Source organism: Tympanuchus pallidicinctus, unplaced genomic scaffold, assembly GCF_026119805.1.
Source record: "Tympanuchus pallidicinctus isolate F22 unplaced genomic scaffold, pur_lepc_1.0 scaffold21, whole genome shotgun sequence".
NCBI classification, from domain to species: domain Eukaryota; kingdom Metazoa; phylum Chordata; class Aves; order Galliformes; family Phasianidae; genus Tympanuchus; species Tympanuchus pallidicinctus.
The window spans coordinates 3,482,593-3,501,392 of record NW_026294733.1 but is presented as its reverse complement, the minus strand read 5'-3'; the positions used below and the strand labels follow the sequence as shown (position 1 = coordinate 3,501,392).

The window sequence follows — 18,800 nt, the reverse complement described above, 5'->3', positions numbered from 1 at the left end:
GCCTATGGGAGGGGTGGGGGCGGCACCAGCGAGGCCGCAACTTCCGCCGTGCGGCGGTCCGAACCCGGGAGAGGCAGCATAGCGCCTCCCGAGCGCGAGGTGTGTTGGGAGCTGCAGCCCGCTCCGCTCCGCCTCGTGCTCCCCGCGGGGCACGTGACCCGCCCGGCCCTCCGGCAGCCCGTTGCCACGGTAACGCCTCACAAGATGGCGGCGGGTGTCGTGTGCGGTGCCGCGCGGAGGACAGAGGAGCGCAGCACAGAAGGGCGGCGGGGTCAGTGCGGAGCTCAGCGGCTGCTTTATTGAGTGCCCGTGCTGCCGGCCCAGCACAGTGTCCCCGCATCGCGTTAGCGCGCTGCGTCTCATCGCTGATCCACATCCTCACTGCCACGTCCCGCGCTGCGTACGGGCTGTGCCTGCTGGTGCAGCGGCGCCCGTGGGCCCTGCTTCTCTCCGCGGGGGAGGCCCAGAAGATGAGAAGAGAAGAGAGGATGAGTGGTGAACAACCGTGTGGAAACCCCTCAGAGCACGAGTTGAAGGCTCAGGGCCTGGTCAGGCCTTCGGGGTATGTGGGGACTGAAGGAGAGGTTGGCTGTGGCTTAGTGACCTGCAGCTCTGTCACTTTGCAGCTCTCACTTCTTCCTGCTCATGATCTGCTTGGAAATCCAGTTCATTCCATCCTGAGGGGAAGAGAGGTATGAGCACAGCCTGCTGCTACACACCCGCAGTGCTGGCAGCCGCTCGCTCTTTACCTGCACGCCTTCTCCAGATAGGGCTGAGCAGGCCTGGATCTGCCATTCTCGGTCCCGGTAGGTGTGGAGGCTCAGCCCTTCTGCGATCTCAGCTGCAGGTGCTGCTGTCACCAGGTCCTGCTTGTTGGCAAATACGAGCAGTGGGACCCCCATCAGAGATTCCTCCTCAGTGAGCTCCGCCAGCTCCTGCCAAGAGAGAACCCCTTCCCAAGAATGCTGCTGCTCTCACAGAGCTGTGTTCCTCTCTCAGGTGCTGGTGAGTCTCAATTTGCCATGAGGTCTCTACAACCCAAGGGGGAGATGGGAACCCTTGAAGCTACATCTGCCCTGAGGAGAACTGGAGCTGCACTCAGCACAGCCCAAGAGAACACTCCTGGCACCCAGAGCACCTTGGGCAAAGGGCAGCTGCTAACAGCCCACACTGTCTGGTGCCCACGCCTGTGTTCCTGGCAGAATCTGGCGTCAGCATGGCCTCAGCTGACACTGTCTCACCTTCCATTCTTTGCTTTGCTTTCCAGCTTTTACATCTCCCAGTTCACTACCTGAGCAAATGGCTTTCTTACGTGGCCGTATCAGAGACAGGCACCCTGTGTCAGATGTCCCTGGGGCATCATCCACAACTAGGGTAGGGTGGGCAGAGCTGCTTGGGACAGGTCTGCTGTGGGGTGGGACAGATCTGCGTGCTGAGGCCCTGGGCATGAGCCCTTCCCACACAGCTTAGGGAACAACTCAACCCCCATGAGGAAAGCCCACAGAAAACAGCCTTGTTCCCCACTTCTGTGCCCAGGACCTGACCACCACCCCTTGCCCAGGCCGTTCATACCTGCCCTGTCTCCTCAAAGCGCTTCTGGTCTGCACTGTCGATGACATAAATCTGCCAGGGGGACAAAAGGAACAGCAGGCAGCCCCTCCTCACACATCACACAGCCCTCTGCTTGCTGCAGGGCTCTGCTAGGGCATGGCCCCTGGCTCACCAGCAGGTCAGTGCTGCTCAGGTACTTCCTCCAGTAAGGTCGGACGGCGCGCTGCCCGCCGATGTCCCAGATGTTCAGCTTGAAGCCATGCGAGTGGACGCTCTTGACGTTGAACCCCTGTGAGGGGAAGCAAACTCTGGCATCACACCAGGGGAAGAAAGACAGGACCCATTGCCCTCCCACTGCGCGTGCTTCAGAGCAGCCTGTACCTGGGTGGGAGTGATGGTGCTGACCTCCTCAGATGCCAGGCGCTTCAGCAGCGTGGTCTTGCCTGCATTGTCCAGCCCCAGCAGCACGATGCGGAGCTCCTGCCCTGGGGAACTGCTCAGGCTCTGGATGACAGAGAGCAGCCCCCGAGGATGCAGGGAGCTGGGAGAGTCCTGCAGGGTGCTGGGTTGCTGCAGAGCACCCTCATTTTGCAGTGGGGAGCTGGGTGCCCTGTCGTCCATGGGTGCCCTGTGTCTGTGGCCTGAGCAAAGTCTGGGACTTTGTTCCAAGGTGCACAGGTTCAGGGTGGCCCCACCGAAGATCCGCCCAGTCTGTCCCCTTCCCTGGGAGCCCAGGCAGCTCCTGGCAGGCTGAGGGACAAGCCCTGGTGCTGCGCAGCCAGCTGGGCACTGATGCCAGTGCAGCTGCTCGGGGCAGGAGGGATGTAGCCAGATCCTCCCCCCCACCTCTTGCACATCACCCACGGTCTGGGAATGGCTGCAGCTCACAGCACACCCAGGGAGAGGCTGGGGGCTCATCCCTGGGGCACTGGCATCTGCGTGACTGGCACACTCTCTGTCCCTGGGGGAGGAAGAGGATTATGGCCTCCTGAATTAGCTACTGTTTCTCCATTTACTCACAGCATTAAGTAATGCCCTCAGTAAATCCCCCAGCCAGCTGTCACCCATCCGCTACCTCTTCCTGCTCCTGACCCCAGGGCTAAAATGGGGGGCACAGAGCATCCCTCTCCCCAACTCATGGGGATGCTAGCACAGCAGGAGGATGCAGTTCCTGGGCACCACAAGCACTGTGTTGGAGTCACCAGCAAGGGATGCCATGGGCAGGGTCAGACACAAAAGAGGGCAGCTGAGAGCTGGCTGTGCAGGGGCAAAGTGTGGCCGGGATTCCTTTCCCTTCAACCTAGAGCATGACAGGAGGTGACGCTGGGACATGGCTGCTCCGAGCCACATCAGTCTGAGGGAGATGCGGGCTGTGGAGCAGGACAGGGATGTTCACAGAATCATGGAGTCATAAAATGGCCTGTGTTGGAAGGGACATTAAAGCCCCCAGCCCCATCACCTGCCCCAAACCAGATCAGACCGCACGGGGCCCATCCAAGGCACTGGGATCCCCGCAGCCCACGCTGCCCCACTCGGGGCCAGTGCTCATCCCAAAGCCAACGGGATGAGGTTAGCCGAGCCACGCGCTCGCTTCTCACACGCCCGGCTCGTGTTTCGACGCAGTTATCCCTGCAGGGAGGACGGTGACTCACGCACTCTGGGTGAGCAGTTTTTATTTATAACTCGCAGCGCAGAGCCAAGGCAAACAGCGCGGCGACAAAGGGAGGGGGAGCTGCGATGCCCCGATGCCATCGCCACGCGCGGACCTCCGCCCGGCTCGGCGCCGCGCTCACCGGCCCCGCTCGCATCCCGTTATCCGCCCCGCAGTGACCGCGGCGCCCTGCCGTCCGTACGGCACTCACTATCATTTCCAGGCCCGTCTCGAAACACCCTCCCTAAAACACCCTTTCCCTGCGGTTGCCGGAGCCCCGCGCTCGGGGCAGAACCGCCGGGACGCGGCACCCCAACGCCGCGCGGCCGCCCCGGGGCAGCGCCGCTCTCCCGGCGCCCGGCGCTGAGCGGACCCGGGGCAGCCGCTACCGGCGGTGGCGGAGGGAGGGAGGGCGGCTCCGCTCCCCCCGGCTGCGGTCTCGGTTCCCATGGCGACACTTCCTGTGGCAGCCGAAAGCGGCAGTGCCGGCGGGGCCGGGGGTGCCGGGAGGGCCGGGCCGGGCCGCGATGCTGCGGGGCGGCGGGTAGCCCGGCGGGCTGGGCCGGGCCGTGCCAGGCATGCAGGGCAAGGGCAAGCTGCTGCCGGTCCTCAACGGGCGGATGGTGAGCGGGGTCCGGCTGGGTACCGAGCTCGGGGAGATGCGGGAGAGGGAGGGTGGGGCTGGGGTGTGGTGCGAGCCTGGGGCGTGCGGGGATGGGGTGTGCGGGGTGGGCGACGGGGGGTGGGCAGCGGGATGGGTGCGGAAGGGTTGTGGGTGCGGGAGAGGGAGGTGCGGCGCTGCGGCAGGGCCGGGCAGGGGGATGCTGTGGGGCTTTTGGGGCTGGGGGTCACAAGGCGGCTCCGTGGGTGTGGGGCTGGCAGCGGGCACCGGCCCGGGGAATCACGCCAAGCGGTGCAGCGCTTTGCCCACCCCTGTGCTGGGGATGAGCGTGAGGCCCTGCCCATCCTCCTGGGTGCCACGTCCCTGCGGGAGCTGCCCGAGGCGGCCTGGGGGATGCTGCAGGATGCCCTGGGCCAGCAGCTCGGGCACGGATCGACTCCAGCCCCTCGGCACTGAATTTCCAGTAGCCCCGGGCCCCAAAGCAGGAGGCAGCGGGCACCGTGCCTGCCTGGGGCTGTGGTTCTCCTTCCTCCCCTGCTCTTCCTGTGTTGGGGAGGCTGCTTCTCCCTGCGTAGCAGCAGAGTCACATCTGACAGCATTCGCCCTTTCCCAATTGCTAAACCCAAGGCGGCAGAGGCACGCGGGTGGGAGAACAGCAGTGTGCTTTCTGCAGACCCACAGCCCTGCTTGCTGTGCTGGGGGAGTCCCACGTCCTGCCCCCGCCATGGGGCAACAGCTCCAGCTGTAGGTAGATAACACTGGGGCTGTATCTCTAGCTGTTTGCCCTCCCTCACCTCTCTTTCCACCCTGCAGGGCCCGGCTGTGTCAGATGGAGGTAAGGCTGTTTGCTGTGCTGGGATGAGGTTGGTGGCATCTTCAGGGGAGGGGGAGCCCCGCAGTCCCACCCATCCCTCTCTCCTCCGCTGGGCCCCTGGGTGCTAGGAGCTGTAGCACTGGCTGGGACGTGCTGAACCCAGTGCTCTGAGGGGATGCTGCCTGTTTGCCAAGTCATGCCTTGATTTGGACTGATCGAGAACAGCAGGGCCCGGCAGAGCAGCAAGCTGCCTCCTCCCTGCTGGGGAGCAGCCGGGATGCTGCTGCTCCTGCCTGCATGCCCTGTCCTCCTGCTGCCGGTTCTCCCAGTCCAACAGCTGTGCTCACCAGGGGTTCCTGCAGGATTAGGGACCTGGGTGGCTGATCTGTGTCCCCCACAGTGGTCAGGGCTGGAGGGATGGAGAAGGTAAATTGAAGCACAGTGCAGAGGCATGGTTCCTGGGGAGTACCTCCAGCCATCCTCCGTGCTCTCTCCATGAAACATGCCCGCCATTTACTCCTGCCATCCTGCTTCCCCTCCCCACTGGGTGCCTTCCCCACACGCCAGCTTTGTTTCCCAGGAGATGAGTCACAGCAGTGAGGTGACAGCCCTGGGAGGGAGTGTTGTCACGCCGGAAGGTGTCAGCTTGTGCCATCCATCGCTGTGCTCAGTCCAACGGTGACGTTGATGTGATGGAGCAGCGGCCCAGCTCCTCGTGCTCCCATCCCACATCCCGCAGGGCTGGAGCAGCCAGGATGGGGCAGATAGACTTGGGGCAGATAATGGGGGCTGCAGATAGCAGTTCTTTGGGGGCTGACTCAACTCCAACTGAATGCCCATGCACAGGGTGGCCACGGTGCCCAGGGACTCAGACCTGACCTTTTCTCTCTCGTTCAGAATTAAATGCCTCCAGAGCCAGGGGCAGCAACCACAGCGTGAACAGCCTGCCTGCAGTGCAGTCCCTCAGCAGCAATACACACAGCTCTGTTGTCAGCTGGGCCGAGTCCTTTGAGACACTGCTGCAGGACCGCGTGGCTGTCACCTACTTCACTGTGAGTGCTGCAGCCCACACTCTGTGCTGACTACAGCTGCAGTCCTGGCCTCAAGCACCCCATGCCCTGGGTGCAGTCAGGCCAGCATCTCTCTGCCCCACAGGAGTTCCTCAAGAAGGAGTTTAGTGCTGAAAATGTCTACTTCTGGCAGGCATGTGAGCGCTTCCAGCAGATCCCAGCCAGCAACATGCAGCAGGTATTGACCCCATGCAGAGGATGTGGTCTGATATGTGGAGGTGGCAATCATGTCACTGTGTTCCTGGGTGCTTGTATGACTGCTGGTAGGGAGGATGGGGTTTTTCTTGTTGGGACAAGAAAGTGGGCGCAGGGCAGGCTGTGCTTCCCCGTCTCTGGGCCAGCAAAAGGATGGAGGGTGTTGCTGCCAGGAGCAGGAATGGGAAAAGAGATACAAGGAATAGGACAGGAGGGGCCAGGGCAAGGTAACTCCTCCATCGAGACGTACTGGGTGTGAGGCCAGCGCCTGTCCTGCCTTGGGTGGGACTCAGCCCCCAGACCTCAAGGGCCCATGGCCCCATCCTGAGTCCTGTTCCTAGCTGGCGCAGGAGGCGCGGCGGATCTACGATGAGTTCCTCTCCAGCCACTCGGTGAGCCCCGTCAACATCGACCGGCAGGCCTGGATCGGGGAGGACATGCTGGCAACTCCCTCACCAGATATGTTTCGCCTCCAGCAGCTCCAAGTGAGACAAAAACTCCCAGTCCCACTCCAGCAGTGAGGCAGGAGCCAGACCCCCAGGCTGGGATGCTGAGCAAGCACCTTTTCCCCCCTCAGATCTTTAATCTGATGAAGTTTGACAGCTACACACGTTTTGTCAAGTCCCCACTCTACCAAGCCTGCCTGACAGCTGAGAGCCAGGGGCAGCCCCTGCCAGACCTGCGGCCCCACTCCCGCAGCAGCAGCCCCCCCCCAGACCTCAGCAAGGTGCGTGGGGTGTCAAGGGAACACGGACCCATCCGGGGCCAGTCATAAGCCTGAGGCATGGAGACAGTGGGGGACAGGGCAGCCTCCATGCTGAGCTTCCTCCTCTCTTTTCCCCAGAAGTCAAAGCTGAAGCTGGGGAAGTCTCTACCACTGGGCGTGGAGACAGCTGGCAGTGGTGCTAACCGCAGCCCTCGCCGTTCCTTCCGCAAGGGCGAGCGACGGGAGCCCTCCTGGGCAGGTAGGAGACATGCAGGGCAGCTCTGGGTGTCCCTGTCCTCGTGCCATCCCCACCATGTCTGTCTGTCTGTCCTAGATGGGGGAGAAGGTGGCGGAAGCGCTGTGCTATGGAGGGAGTCCCAGGGCTCCCTGAACTCCTCTGCCAGCCTGGACCTGGGCTTTCTCTCCTCGGCCAGCACAGCTCCCAGCCCTTGGGCAGAGGTGAGTCCTGGCTGTGCCAGCCCCACACCACCACTGCCCACGCTGATGGTGGCTCTCCTGTCCCACAGGGCCACCGCAAGAGCCTGGGGGGCAGCGAGGCTGAGGCCAAGCCCATGAAGTACTGCTGCGTCTACCTGCCTGATGGCACAGCCTCACTGGCCTCCGTGCGGCCCGGGCTCTCCATCCGCGACATGCTGGCTGGGATATGCGAGAAGCGCGGCTTCAGCCCCTCCGACATCAAGGTCTATCTGGTGGGGAACGAGCAGGTACGGGGCAGGGGGGCTCCTGCCAGCGAGGCTGGTGTGGCATGGATGTGTCCGTGCCGGGAGCATCATGATACTTTGGCTCTTGCAGAAAGCACTGGTGTTGGACCAGGAGTGCTGTGTGCTGGCAGACCAGGAGGTGAAGTTGGAGAACAGGATAAGTTTTGAGTGAGTGTCATTTTCAGGACTGATGCCTTTGTATATCTGTTCCACATCATCCATCCCAACTTCCACACAGTACCCGGACCGCCAGTGTTGTCTTTCTCTCTGCAGTCTGGAAATCTCCTCCCTCAACAAGACCATCCGCATCACAGCCAAGTCCACCAAGCGTATTCGGGAAGCGCTGCAGCCTGTGCTGGGGAAATACAGCATAAACATGGAGCTGGCACTGTTGCGGCGGGTGAGGGTGGTGGGGCAGTGATCTGTATAGGGCCAGAGTGGGCAGCAGCACTGGGGGGTGCTCCATGTTGGGTAGCCCTCGACATGGTGAGTGCTGATGTTATAGACACAGGCCCTCCACCCGGCCACCTTCACTACGTGCTGTGTATGACACTGGTGTTCCCCATTGCAGCAAGGTGAGCAGGCATCCCTGGACATGGACAAGCTGGTTACCACAGTGGCCGCACAGAAACTCGTCCTGGAAATGCCAGCAGGTAACGTCTGCTGTCTCCTCCCAAGCACTGTTACTGCCATGAGCCACGTCACTGCCCCCAGAAGTGTCCCCAGTCCCTCCTGCTGCTTTCTGCTGGTAGATTCTGCTCCCTAGGTGAGCACAGAGCATTGCTCTTCTCTATGTTGCAGACGTGCGAATGACAGAGAGTGCTGAGGCTGCAGCTGCCCCTTCCCCTCTCCAGAGTGAGGTGAGTCCAGGAGTGCCTGTGGGGAAGTTGTACCCCACTGTGGGCCCTGGGAGAAGGCAGGGGCAGGGAAAGCACTGCTTACTTGCCCCTGCACTGAGACATGGCTGCTTCCTGCAGGAGGGAAGCCCGACGGGAGCAGAGTCTGACACACCATGGGGAACAACCTCCTCCAGACTACGGTCATCAGCTGCCAGCAACCTGAACCGCCGCACATACGACCTGGAAGGTGAAAGCTGACGTACCGCAAATCCTCAGGACTGGGGCAAAACATGGGCTGAGGGGAGGCGGGTCCCTTGTGCACCAGGGATGGATGTGAGGTCCCATGGGTGCAGGATCCCCATGGGGTGGCTGAGGCCCGTGTCCTCATTTTCCCCAGGTCTGGTAGAGCTGCTGAACCGTGCGCAGAGCTGCCGGGCCAATGACCAGCGTGGGCTGCTCTCCAAGGAGGACCTGGTCCTACCTGACTTCCTCCAGCTGCCAGGGCAGGATGATGGTACCTGCCGGGGGCCAGAGCCATCCAGCGCCCTTCACCCAGGGAACGGCCAGCCCGCTCCTGCCAAACCTGCACCGGCTCAGCCTGCGGTTGACCGTGAGCCCCGGTGAGCCCTGCTCCACACCTGTGCCGGCGTGTGGAGCCGCCAACACGGCCCAGGCCACAGATCCGTCCATGTCCTGTCCCAGCCTCATGTTGTGTTGCTGTGAGTGGTTCAACAGCTGCCATGCCCCTCAGTGGGGCCGTACCCCAGTACACGTCAAGGGAGTCCTGTATATAGGTCAAACCCCTGTTGCAAAGTACTTTGCAGCATCCCACATACGTCTGGCACTATTCCTGCCTGGTGCCTCTGCCCTGGAGCAGGGCTGCCCCTAGGCAAATCCTGCCCTTGGGAGAATCCTGCCTGCACCAGGCTGGTGCAGACCCGCAGGAAACAGCCTTTGGCCCAAGGGAGGACAGGATAGAGAGGACGTGGCCAGACTGGGTGGCAGAGCAGGCAGCAGACCTCGGCCCCAGTGCTGTGGACAGGCAGAGACAGCAGAGTGCATTGGCCCAGATCAGGCCCTGTCCCAGCAGCAGCAGTGTGAGACTCTGCATGGGAGGCTGCAGAGACGGCCCTCAGGGCATACACCCACAGCCCCTGCCCGGTCCCTGCTGGAGCTGGGGACATTCAGCTCTTGGGGATAAGTCTGTCCTGTGCTAGAGGTGCTGGATCAGTGCGGCACCTCTGAGTGTTCAGCATCTCAGCCTACCCTAGCAGTGCCCTGGGCCACCGCTCAGTCCCCACTGCCCAGTCACAGGCAGAGCGTTGGCCCAGGGCAGCCTTCTGCTCCCCCAGGCAGGTGTCACAGCCCCCAGGGCTGGCTCAGAGCCCCCATGTGTCTCCGTGGTGCTGCTCAGTCCTATCTGTGGTGTGAAACCAGGGGAAATAAAGAGCATTGCCTGGAATCACTTCCCTCTCCTCCCTTCCTTCTCTGCTGGGGATCCATACTGTGCTCAGCTCCTGAGGGATGTTGAGGTAGCTTCTTCCAGCATCCCCTCTCCTGAACCCCAGTACCCACACAGCCCACTAGAGCTGTTCCCCACAACCCTGCCTGATGCCCATCCTGCTCTTGCAGGAAGGACCAGCACCAGTAGCCTGTTTTCCCTGTACTGCTAATGATGCAGGGGAAACTATGGGGCTGGTAGGACTTCAGCCCCAAGGCTGTCAATGAGTGACAGCCCAGCTGCCAGGGCCTCTGCGGGTTAATGATTGTGGGGACAGCCAGGCAGCGGCCATCGCATCCTCTGGGCACAGGGCACATGCAGCCACCAGTCTCCCTCGCTGGCAGAGCTGGGCACAGGGGCCTTGGGGTGCTCCCTGGCTGCAGCCCCTGGCCAAGGGACCTCCATGCCCCTTGTGTTCTGGAGAGGACACAGCCTGGTAAGGGGCAGGGGGTCTCTTGCAGACTTACCCGCAGGCTGTCCCCCAGCACAGTCTGTACCTTGGGTGCCTGCAAGGACTCTGCAAATGATGACTTCCTCACACAACTTCATCCCACTGCTAGCACTGGTGCATGGCGTCACTGTCCCCTCCAGATCTGCCATGGCACGAACCCATGGACTAATGGAGACGAAGTTCTACTCCCCAGCTGCGTGCCCTGCTTGGCCCAGGGTATCTCATCCAGCACCACACGTGTCCCCCGGACCCTGCTGCGCCAAGGGAGCAGCACGTGCTGCCAAGGTGACCCAGGCACAGGTCACACAGTGCTCCATGCTCCAGTAGGCACAGTCGAGGGCACAGTGGGTGCCCTTACGCACTCGTGGGCAGCAGCCATGTGGCATTAGCTGGACCCAGCTCCAGAGAAACAGAAGCAGCATGGCCATGCAGCCCCTCTGTGCCTGCTCCCTTGCAGCTGTACCGGAGGGGCCTTTGGCCCCAGCTCTGCCCTTGGCTGCCATGGGCACGAGATGGCCAGGCACCACGTGGGTGGATGGAAACTTGGCAGAGGTGTGTAACTGAGGGGTAATAATACACAGCATTGAGGCGCAGTGACAAGCACACTGGCACTGCTCCCCTTCCACTCGACCTGGCATCGTGCATGCTGAGATAAAGCATTCTTTGTGGTGCGCTGGTGTGGGCGGCATGCCACCATCACTGATGACACAGGGTCCACACCAGTGCCTGTCCTGCTGGCAGCATCATGCCACAGTGCTGATGCAACCACTGCCACCACCTTTGGGCCAGGCCAGCAGAGCTGTGCACTTGGGATTGTGATGCTGGTGGGTGCTTGTATGGCTTCACCTCCGGTTCAGGAAGCTCCAACAGTGAGACATCCTCTTCCTCTCCTGCAGAGGATGAAGCGTATGGTGTGAGGCTGTTTTACAAGAGGTGATGCAGAGCCTCAGGCAGGCGAGGTGGGGTGCACAGGTTGTGCAAGGCACCGTACTCAGGGATGTGTGCCCCATGCCACCCCCAGGACTGCGGCTGACGTGGGATGCTGTGGGGTTACCCATTAACTGCAGGAATTTCTGGGGAGGAGGTGAGCAGTGAGCAGAGGCGAGGGGCAACACTGGGCTCCTTAGACTTTGCTCTTGACGTGCATATAAAGGGCCCTGGTGCCCCGTGGGCCACTTTGCCGGAGGAACGCGTGGATTTGGCATGAGGACATGGCGCTGCTCTGAGTGCTTGGCCAGCACCAGGTGAGCAGCACCCCGGGGCAGGACAGGCTCCCGGGTGGCCAAGGGGACCAGTGGGACAGCGCTCCTCAGCGGTGCCACCACTGCGTGGTTTTGGGGCGGCAGTGGTTGGAGCAGTGCAGATGCGGCCCCAGCACAGTGACGTGTGGCTGCCTCTGCTCAGACTCAGCCGGAGCGATGCTGCCATACCGGAGGGAGAGCCCGACCATGCCCCGCTGCCCGGTGCGGGGAGGAAGGGTGGTGCATGGGACCCCGTTTGCCTACTGCCCCAGCCCCCCAGGTAGGTCTCCCATCCTCACCACCCTCCTCTCCATGCAGAGCTCAGCTCTGCTTTCCCAAACCAGGCGGGCTCCACGCCCAGCACCTTGAGAGGACATGGCCATAATGCTTGTTGGATATGCCTGTATCCAGCTCTGCACAGGCTGCCGGGTGCCCACGCCTGCCCCTTCACCGTGGGAGCGGTGACCTGCCCTGACCATGGCTTCCTGTGCCCTGGCTCCCCGGGGCGGCTGGTGGAAAGTCGGGAGCGCTATGAGCTGGATGCACTGCCCTGGCAGGGGCCTCGCCTGGGCTTGGAGGAGCTGCAGAAGCCAGGTGAGGTTTTCAAGCACTGCACCCAGCAAGGAGGGCAGCAGGTGTGGAAGATGCTCAGTGCCCGTGGTGCTGCAGGCAGAGCAGGAGGTGGAGGGGACCCACGAACATGGCCAGGCATGTGGACACGTGCCTGGCGTGTAACACTCTCTCTTGTCTTGCGCAGAGCTGGGCTGCTGGGTGAGGGTCCAGTCCATCTGTGTCTCCCTTCTCAAGGTGCCTCTGATGTTTGGCTTCCTGTACCTCTTCGTCTGCTCCCTGGACGTGCTCAGCTCTGCTTTCCAGCTGGCCGGAGGTATGGCTGTGGGCAGAGGGCAGCCAGCAGCACCCTGGCTCCAGTGCCCTGCCCTCACGCTCTCTTGCAGGCAAAGTGGCAGGGGACATCTTCAAGGACAACGCCATCCTCTCCAACCCTGTAGCCGGGCTGGTTGTGGGCATCCTGGTGACTGTGCTGGTGCAGAGCTCCTCCACCTCCACCTCCATCATTGTCAGCATGGTCTCCTCGGGGTGTGAGTGCACCCGTGGGGCTCCCTAGGGCTGGGGACAGGATGGATGAGGAGGACGTGGGGCTAGCAGGTCTCTCTGCCGACAGTGCTGGAGGTGCGCTCTGCCATACCCATCATCATGGGCTCCAACATTGGCACTTCAGTCACCAACACCATCGTGGCCCTCATGCAGGCTGGTGACCGCAGTGAGTTCAAAAGGTGAGCATGAATGGGGGCAAAGGGACTTGGAGGGGCCGAGGGCCATCCCACATTGACACGTAGACTCCACCATGCAGGGCTTTTGCTGGTGCTACGGTGCATGACTGTTTCAACTGGCTGTCGGTGTTGGTCCTGCTGCCACTGGAGGTGGTGAGCGGGTACCTGCACCACGTCACCCGCCTGGTGGTAGCCACCTTCAACATCCGCAGTGGGAAGGATGCCCCTGACCTGCTGAAAATCATCACGGAGCCCTTCACCAAGCTCATCATCCAGGTCTCCTTGGGTTGGCTGTGTTGTCCCCAGCGGTTTTCCTCCAGCATTGGGGTTCCCATGCTAGCAGTAGTGCCCCTAGCACCAATGTCCCTACAGTGGCAGTTCTGCCAAAGGCTGGCAGCAAGATCCCCATCACAGTGTAGATATCCCTAGCCTGGGGATGCTGCCAGCCCCACAGTGCCATCCCCTCCAATGTGCTGTTGCAGCTGGACAAGTCGGTGATCACGGGCATCGCGACAGGGGATGAGAGCCTGCGCAACCGCAGCCTCATCCGCATGTGGTGCGACCCCGCACCTCCCCAGGTAAGGGGCTCAGGGCCTTGCTACAGCGCTGGGAGGGGGAGGCTGGCCAGCCAGATTCCCCCTAGAAGCACCCCATGGAGGGCGATGGGCTGAGGCTGGTGAGGATGCTATGGACTCACCCACAGAATTGCCCGCTCCCTGCAGACAGCTGCCAGTGCGGTAGGAGTGTCTCCAAACTGCACGGCTTCTGGACACTGCAGCAGTAATGGCATTGGGATCCTCCACAACGTCACCAGGCAAAAGTGTGAGTGGATCTGGAGGGGGTGCTTGTAGGGCTGGGGGTGCTGTGGGTCTGGAAGCCCCGGGCATAGGGCTGAAGGAGAGCCAGGTGATGCTGTGGGGCTGTGCGGGGCTGCTTGGTGGGGACAGGTTTGTGAGCGGGGCTGGGCAGGCCCCAGGCCCTCGCCCAGCCGTGCTGTGGGGCAGGCGAGCACCTCTTCACGGACACGCCGCTGCCGGACCTGGCCGTGGGGCTGGTTCTGCTGGCCGGGTCCCTCGTCGTGCTCTGCACCTGCCTCATCCTCCTGGTCAAAATCCTCAACTCCCTGCTCAAGGGGCAGGTGGCCAAAGCCATCCAGAAGGTCATCAACACTGGTGAGTGGGACAGGGACTGTGGAATGGGACCCTGACAGCCCCAGTCCTCTCTGCTTGACCCCTGTCATCCCCCATCCTAACCCTACCTCTAACCCCCAGTCTTGCATGAACTCCTGGCCCCATTCCTACCTGCCCCTGCTCTATTTATGCCCATCACATCCTCTTGGTGTCCCCCACACCCCCCTTCCCATCTATCCATCCATCCTGCCCAGCAGACTCCTGCAGCCCCAAGCTTGGCCCTATACCCAGAACCCGATCCCACAGCTCTCTCCCTAGCACCAGGTAGCGGCTCTGGGCCGATCCCAGCTGACATGTCCATGTCTGTGCCCTTGTCTTGTGCCATGGCAGACCTCCCACACCCGTTCAGCTGGCTCACCGGGTACTTCGCCATGGTGGTGGGCGCTGGGATGACCTTCGTGGTCCAGAGCAGCTCCGTCTTCACCTCAGCCATCACACCCCTGATCGGTCAGCCCCAGACACGTGCCGGTCCCTGCTACAATGGCCCATGGTCATTTGGGTGCTCGGACATGTGCCTCAAGGGAGAGGGCTGTGATGCCAAGGAGAGCCTCTCCCGCAGGCCTGGGAGTGATCAGCATTGAGCGTGCCTACCCGCTGACCCTGGGCTCCAACATTGGCACCACCACCACCGCCATCCTGGCCGCGCTGGCCAGCCCTGGGGACAAGTTGGCTAGCTCCTTCCAGGTATGGACTGGGGGCTGTGAGGAGACATTGAGAAAACAATGTGCCCCTATGCCCAGCTTGACACCAGTGCCATCCCCACAGATTGCCCTCTGCCACTTCTTCTTCAACATCTCTGGCATCCTGCTGTGGTATCCACTGCCCTTCACCCGCCTGCCCATCCGCATGGCCAAGGCACTGGGCGAGCGCACGGCCAAGTACCGCTGGTTTGCCGTGCTGTACCTCATCATCTGCTTCCTCCTGCTGCCCTCCCTCATCTTTGGCATCTCCATGGCGGGTTGGCAGGTGCTGGTAGGGGTGGGCGCTCCTTTCCTCGGCCTCCTCTTCTTTGTGGGGCTGGTGAACATGTTGCAGGCGCGCAGCCCCGGCCGGCTGCCCAAGTGGCTGCAGAGCTGGGATTTCCTCCCAGCCTGGATGCACTCGCTGCAGCCACTCGACAGCCTCATCACACGTGCCACGCTCTGCTGCACCGACCGCTGCCGCAGCCCTGAAGGCTGGGATGAGCGTGAGGCTGCTGCCCGTGACAAGGCCAGGCTGGGGCTGGACAACCCTGTGCTCTCCTACCCTGAGGAGATGCCCAGCCCCGTGCTGCGGGTGGGCTCCCCACACCTGGCCCCGCACGGTGCCACCCGCCTTTAGCCGTTTCTACTTTCCCCGGTGTCTAATAAAAGCTGTGTCCCAGCTGCACATCTTTAGTCCCTGTCCTGCAAATCCTGACTGCTGTGTCCATGCAGCACTGAGGCACTGCCCCGCAGCCCATGGTGTCCAGCACTGGGGCAGCACCAAGCACGATGCTTGGCATCACAGTGGCACAGCGATGCTGCAGCCAAAACCTGTACTGTGCTCTGCAGTTTGCCATTGTCCTGCTGGCAGTATCACTGCATCCCTTATCCCTGGAAAGCTGAGCTGCAGGGATGAGTTCGGTGCCACTCCACTCAGTGTCATGGCAGAATGTAATTGCTGGGGCTCAGCAGAATACTGGCTTGGCACAACATAGCACCACAGTGCCCCAACACCCCGGTGGAAGCTCACCTGCCCCAGTGACCCCGGCAGGAGCCCTTTAAGCATTGGCTACAACCACTTCTCCCACTGCCCACAGATGCTTGGGCTCCTGCCAGCGATAGCGGCCGTCCCTCCCTCCCTGCTTCCCGCCCTCCCTCCTCCCTGGGGCTGGGACGAGTGAGCGGGGTTGCTGCAGAGCCACGGTGCAGCCGCTGCGGGGACGGCACGAAGGCAGCAGCAAGGGAGACAGTGGGTTGGCCCCACTGATAGCGGGTCAGCTCGAGAGGAGCCGCAGCGATCGGGTGATGGAAGGGTCGAGCAGCAAGAAGTGACGGTGAGCAGGGCGTGCACGGGGGGCAGCCCCATGGGGGTTCGGTCATCAGAGGGATCGGTGCAGCATGGAGGCTGCCATCACCCCACCCAACGCCTCCAGTAACAGCAGCCAGGCCGGCAGCCCCCCACACTCGCCGGCGGCCACCGGGCTCATCCTGCTGGCCGTGCTGGCCGTGCTGCTGGCCACGCTGGTGGGCAACGCGCTGGTAGTGGCAGCCGTCTCCACCAGCCGGGCCCTGCGCGCCCCGCAGAACCTCTTCCTGGTGTCCCTGGCTTCAGCGGACATCCTGGTGGCCGTCCTCATCCTGCCCTTCTCATTAGCCAAAGAGGTGATGGGCTACTGGTACTTCGGCAGCTTGTGGTGCAGCCTCTACCTGGCGCTGGATGTGCTGCTGTGCACAGCCTCCATCGGGCACCTCTGTGCCATCAGCCTGGACCGCTACTGGGCCGTCACGCGGGCGGCACGGCTCAACCTGCGGCGCAGCCCCGGCCGCGTGAAAGGGATGATCGGGGCGGTGTGGGCCGCGGCCGCCCTGGTGGCCTTGCCACCCCTCTTCAAGGCCCGGCCGCGGGCACGGCAGTGCGAGCTGATCGACGAGACGTGGTACGTGCTGGCCTCCTGCGTCGCCTCCTTCTTCGCGCCGTGCCTCGTCATGGTCACCGTCTACTGCCGCATCTACCGCCTCACCATGCGTCGGAGTGCCGCCGTGCTCGCCGCCCGCCGCGGCTCGGCCCCGTGCCCTGGGGATGCCAACAGGAGGGCGTCATGGGCTGCAGCACCGACCCGGCGGCACCGGAGCCAGAACCAGAGCGTGTCGCTGTGCCGGCGGCGCTTACTGCGGGTGCGGGAGCGGCGCTTCACCATCGTGCTGGCCGTGGTGATGGGGGCCTTCGTGCTCTGCTGGTTCCCCTTCTTCTTCACCTACAGCCTGGAGGCTGTGTGCGGGGAGGGGTGCCGCGTCTCCAAGCCCCTCTTCAGCTTCTTCTTCTGGATCGGGTACTGCAACAGCAGCCTCAACCCCATCATCTACACTGTCTTCAACAGGGATTTCCGCGCTGCGTTCCGCAGACTCCTGGCTGCCCTGGTCCGGCACGGCTCCTAGGGACCCCCGGGGCGGCTGTGACAGAGATGGGGGATGGAGGGCTGTGCTGCTGGGGTCTGAACTCAAGGTACTTCCAGAAGTGCAGGGTTTTGCAGGGCGGTGAATAAAAAAAGGCAGAACTGCACGCCCAGGGCTGGTGTCTGCATCCCAGGAGCACTCAGCTCTGCTCCTCTCCCAGGTCACCCCATCTATCCCCACTGTCTCTGGCAGCCATGGGTGACTTCTCAGTGGGTGGCACCTTCATTGAGTACCAGCAACCTGTGCCACCTCACCCTGGCTGGATTTGCTGGAGACTGAGAAAATGCCAGTTCCTCTGCATCCACTTGAGTAACTTCTGGCACAAAGCACAGAGACAGACCCTGCAGCTGCTGCAGGACCAAAGCCCCAGATAGTAACCTTGTGGCCACTGGACTGAGCTCCTGTGCCTTGCAGCACCACAGCACAGCCCAGTGCCTTTGCTGGGGCTCTCCGGCCAAGCCCCCCAGCATAATCTATGCCATGCTGCAGGAGTACCACAGATGCCACCTAGCCTGCTTGGGGCTTCAAGAGGAGAGGTTGTTCTGTCCTGAGAGAGTGTAGATGTTTCCACACGGAAACACAGGGCACGAGGGGGCAGGGGGCAACTGTAGGGTGAAGACCGAGGGCAACCACAGCCCCAGTGCTGGGCAGGGCAGGCCAGCCCCGCTGCTCCACACAGACACGCAGGGGTCAGAGGAGGCTCGGCTTTTCCAGCTTCACAGCTCAAAATAGAAAATCTGAAAACATTAAACTTTTGCTTGGCTAAAAACAGCCACCGGCGCCTGGGAGCCGGAGCCCAAGGAACGCCGGCCCAGGGCCAGCCCTGGGGTGCAGCGAGGGATGCATGGCCCCAGTCAGGGCACGGCATGGCCCCGCTCCCCGTGGGGATGCTGTGGGACAGGCCCAGCACTGGCCCTGCCGCGGAAGGAGCTGCCCTATCGGCACCGCCTGCTTCCCTCCCGCAGCCAGCCTTCAGCCTTTGCACAATTAAACAGCACTTTGCATCTAAAAATACCCATGAACGTGATGGGGGCATAGCTGGTTCAGCTGGGGAGCGATGTTTCGTAACCCACTGTGACACCCTGGATGGGTTGCTCTGTCCCCTTCCATTCAGCGTTCACTAAGTCAGTTTAAACCCCAGCAGCATCACCCTTATTGCCGCTCAGCTGCTGAGCAGCACTGCTGGAAGGGTGATCCCCTGCGAGCACCGATTATCCCTGCCTCCACGTATTACTTGTGCTTGCCAGAGCTGAATTGCATCCTGTATTTTCAGGCTGTTTCTCACATTTGTCCAGATTAGTTTGAACGATTGCTCTGTGCTGCAAGAAGCGTGGGTTTGCAGAGCTCTCCTGCAGCCTCAGCTCCTCTGCAGAGCCCAAAGCAGAGCCCCAGCTCCACCAGCAGCAGGATATCTGTGCCTGCCCTGATGCAAAACGCCATTGAGGAAAGAAAGCTGCTACCTACGGGACCCATATGCAAACACACGCAAACAGAGCTGTTGCGTTTGAGGCTCGGGTTAAGCGTATGTCACTTTTAAAAGCAGAAGAGCTTTGAAAGGGGGAAGCTCTGTGTGAGCTGACGTGGGGACTGACACCGGAGATCCTCGTTATTGCTGTGGAGACATAACCAATGATGCAACATCTGATCTCCAGCAGATGCTGGAGGATGCAGCAGACCACAGCCATTACAAATCGCACAGGCAACGAGCGCTCGCAATAATGCCTTATTATCGGGAGAGATAATGAGAACAGGAACCGGTTCCTTCCTGCTCGCCGGCAGGGCGGCCTGGGCCGGCCCCCAGAGCACAGGCTGCAGGAA

At 62.0% G+C, this 18,800-nt stretch overlaps 3 protein-coding genes and 1 long non-coding RNA gene across 5 annotated transcripts; all 4 read left to right on the top strand.

Annotated features, from left to right (window-relative positions):
* The first annotated feature begins 600 nt into the window (after positions 1 to 600).
* LOC128081661 (uncharacterized) lies at positions 601 to 2,701 on the top strand. Its single transcript, XR_008207313.1, has 2 exons — positions 601 to 692; positions 842 to 2,701. It is a non-coding gene; the product is annotated as an uncharacterized LOC128081661 (long non-coding RNA).
* Positions 2,702 to 3,685: 984 nt separating this feature from the next.
* Positions 3,686 to 9,632, top strand: RGS14 (regulator of G protein signaling 14). Its single transcript, XM_052685077.1, has 15 exons — positions 3,686 to 3,825; positions 4,638 to 4,659; positions 5,536 to 5,690; positions 5,794 to 5,886; positions 6,245 to 6,388; positions 6,481 to 6,630; positions 6,748 to 6,868; positions 6,944 to 7,068; positions 7,137 to 7,334; positions 7,423 to 7,499; positions 7,605 to 7,731; positions 7,903 to 7,984; positions 8,133 to 8,191; positions 8,309 to 8,417; positions 8,568 to 9,632. The coding sequence occupies exons 1-15, from the start codon at positions 3,781 to 3,783 to the stop codon at positions 8,792 to 8,794; spliced, it is 1,734 nt and encodes a 577-aa protein (XP_052541037.1). The 5' UTR covers positions 3,686 to 3,780; the 3' UTR covers positions 8,795 to 9,632.
* A 1,593-nt stretch (positions 9,633 to 11,225) lies between these two features.
* SLC34A1 (solute carrier family 34 member 1) lies at positions 11,226 to 15,213 on the top strand. Of its 2 annotated transcripts, none has more exons than XM_052685068.1 (13): positions 11,226 to 11,366; positions 11,527 to 11,643; positions 11,775 to 11,957; positions 12,121 to 12,249; positions 12,320 to 12,463; positions 12,547 to 12,658; positions 12,736 to 12,931; positions 13,138 to 13,233; positions 13,378 to 13,477; positions 13,660 to 13,827; positions 14,176 to 14,292; positions 14,405 to 14,529; positions 14,611 to 15,213. In XM_052685068.1, exons 2-13 carry the CDS (start codon positions 11,541 to 11,543, stop codon positions 15,163 to 15,165), a joined length of 2,028 nt encoding a protein of 675 aa, XP_052541028.1. In that variant the 5' UTR covers positions 11,226 to 11,366; positions 11,527 to 11,540; the 3' UTR covers positions 15,166 to 15,213. The 2 variants fall into 2 exon arrangements, with proteins under 2 accessions (XP_052541028.1, XP_052541029.1); XM_052685069.1 differs by having other exon boundaries at positions 11,229 to 11,366; positions 11,469 to 11,643.
* A 439-nt stretch (positions 15,214 to 15,652) lies between these two features.
* LOC128081638 (alpha-2Da adrenergic receptor-like) lies at positions 15,653 to 17,059 on the top strand. The gene has a single exon (XM_052685093.1). The coding sequence runs from the start codon at positions 15,927 to 15,929 to the stop codon at positions 16,962 to 16,964; it is 1,038 nt and encodes a 345-aa protein (XP_052541053.1). The 5' UTR covers positions 15,653 to 15,926; the 3' UTR covers positions 16,965 to 17,059.
* Positions 17,060 to 18,800: the final 1,741 nt, after the last annotated feature.

Excerpts from the sequence above, each read along its gene's own strand:
- RGS14 (XM_052685077.1), top strand. The coding sequence starts at position 3,781 with ATGCAGGGCAAGGGCAAGCTGCTGCCGGTCCTCAACGGGCGGATG. Across the intron at positions 5,691-5,793 it reads TGGCTGTCACCTACTTCACT|GAGTTCCTCAAGAAGGAGTT; the intron begins GTGAGTGCTGCA and ends TCTGCCCCACAG. Across the intron at positions 5,887-6,244 it reads CAGCCAGCAACATGCAGCAG|CTGGCGCAGGAGGCGCGGCG; the intron begins GTATTGACCCCA and ends TCCTGTTCCTAG.
- SLC34A1 (XM_052685068.1), top strand. The coding sequence starts at position 11,541 with ATGCTGCCATACCGGAGGGAGAGCCCGACCATGCCCCGCTGCCCGGTG. Across the intron at positions 13,234-13,377 it reads GCGACCCCGCACCTCCCCAG|ACAGCTGCCAGTGCGGTAGG; the intron begins GTAAGGGGCTCA and ends CGCTCCCTGCAG. Across the intron at positions 14,530-14,610 it reads AGTTGGCTAGCTCCTTCCAG|ATTGCCCTCTGCCACTTCTT; the intron begins GTATGGACTGGG and ends CCATCCCCACAG.
- LOC128081638 (XM_052685093.1), top strand. The coding sequence starts at position 15,927 with ATGGAGGCTGCCATCACCCCACCCAACGCCTCCAGTAACAGCAGCCAG.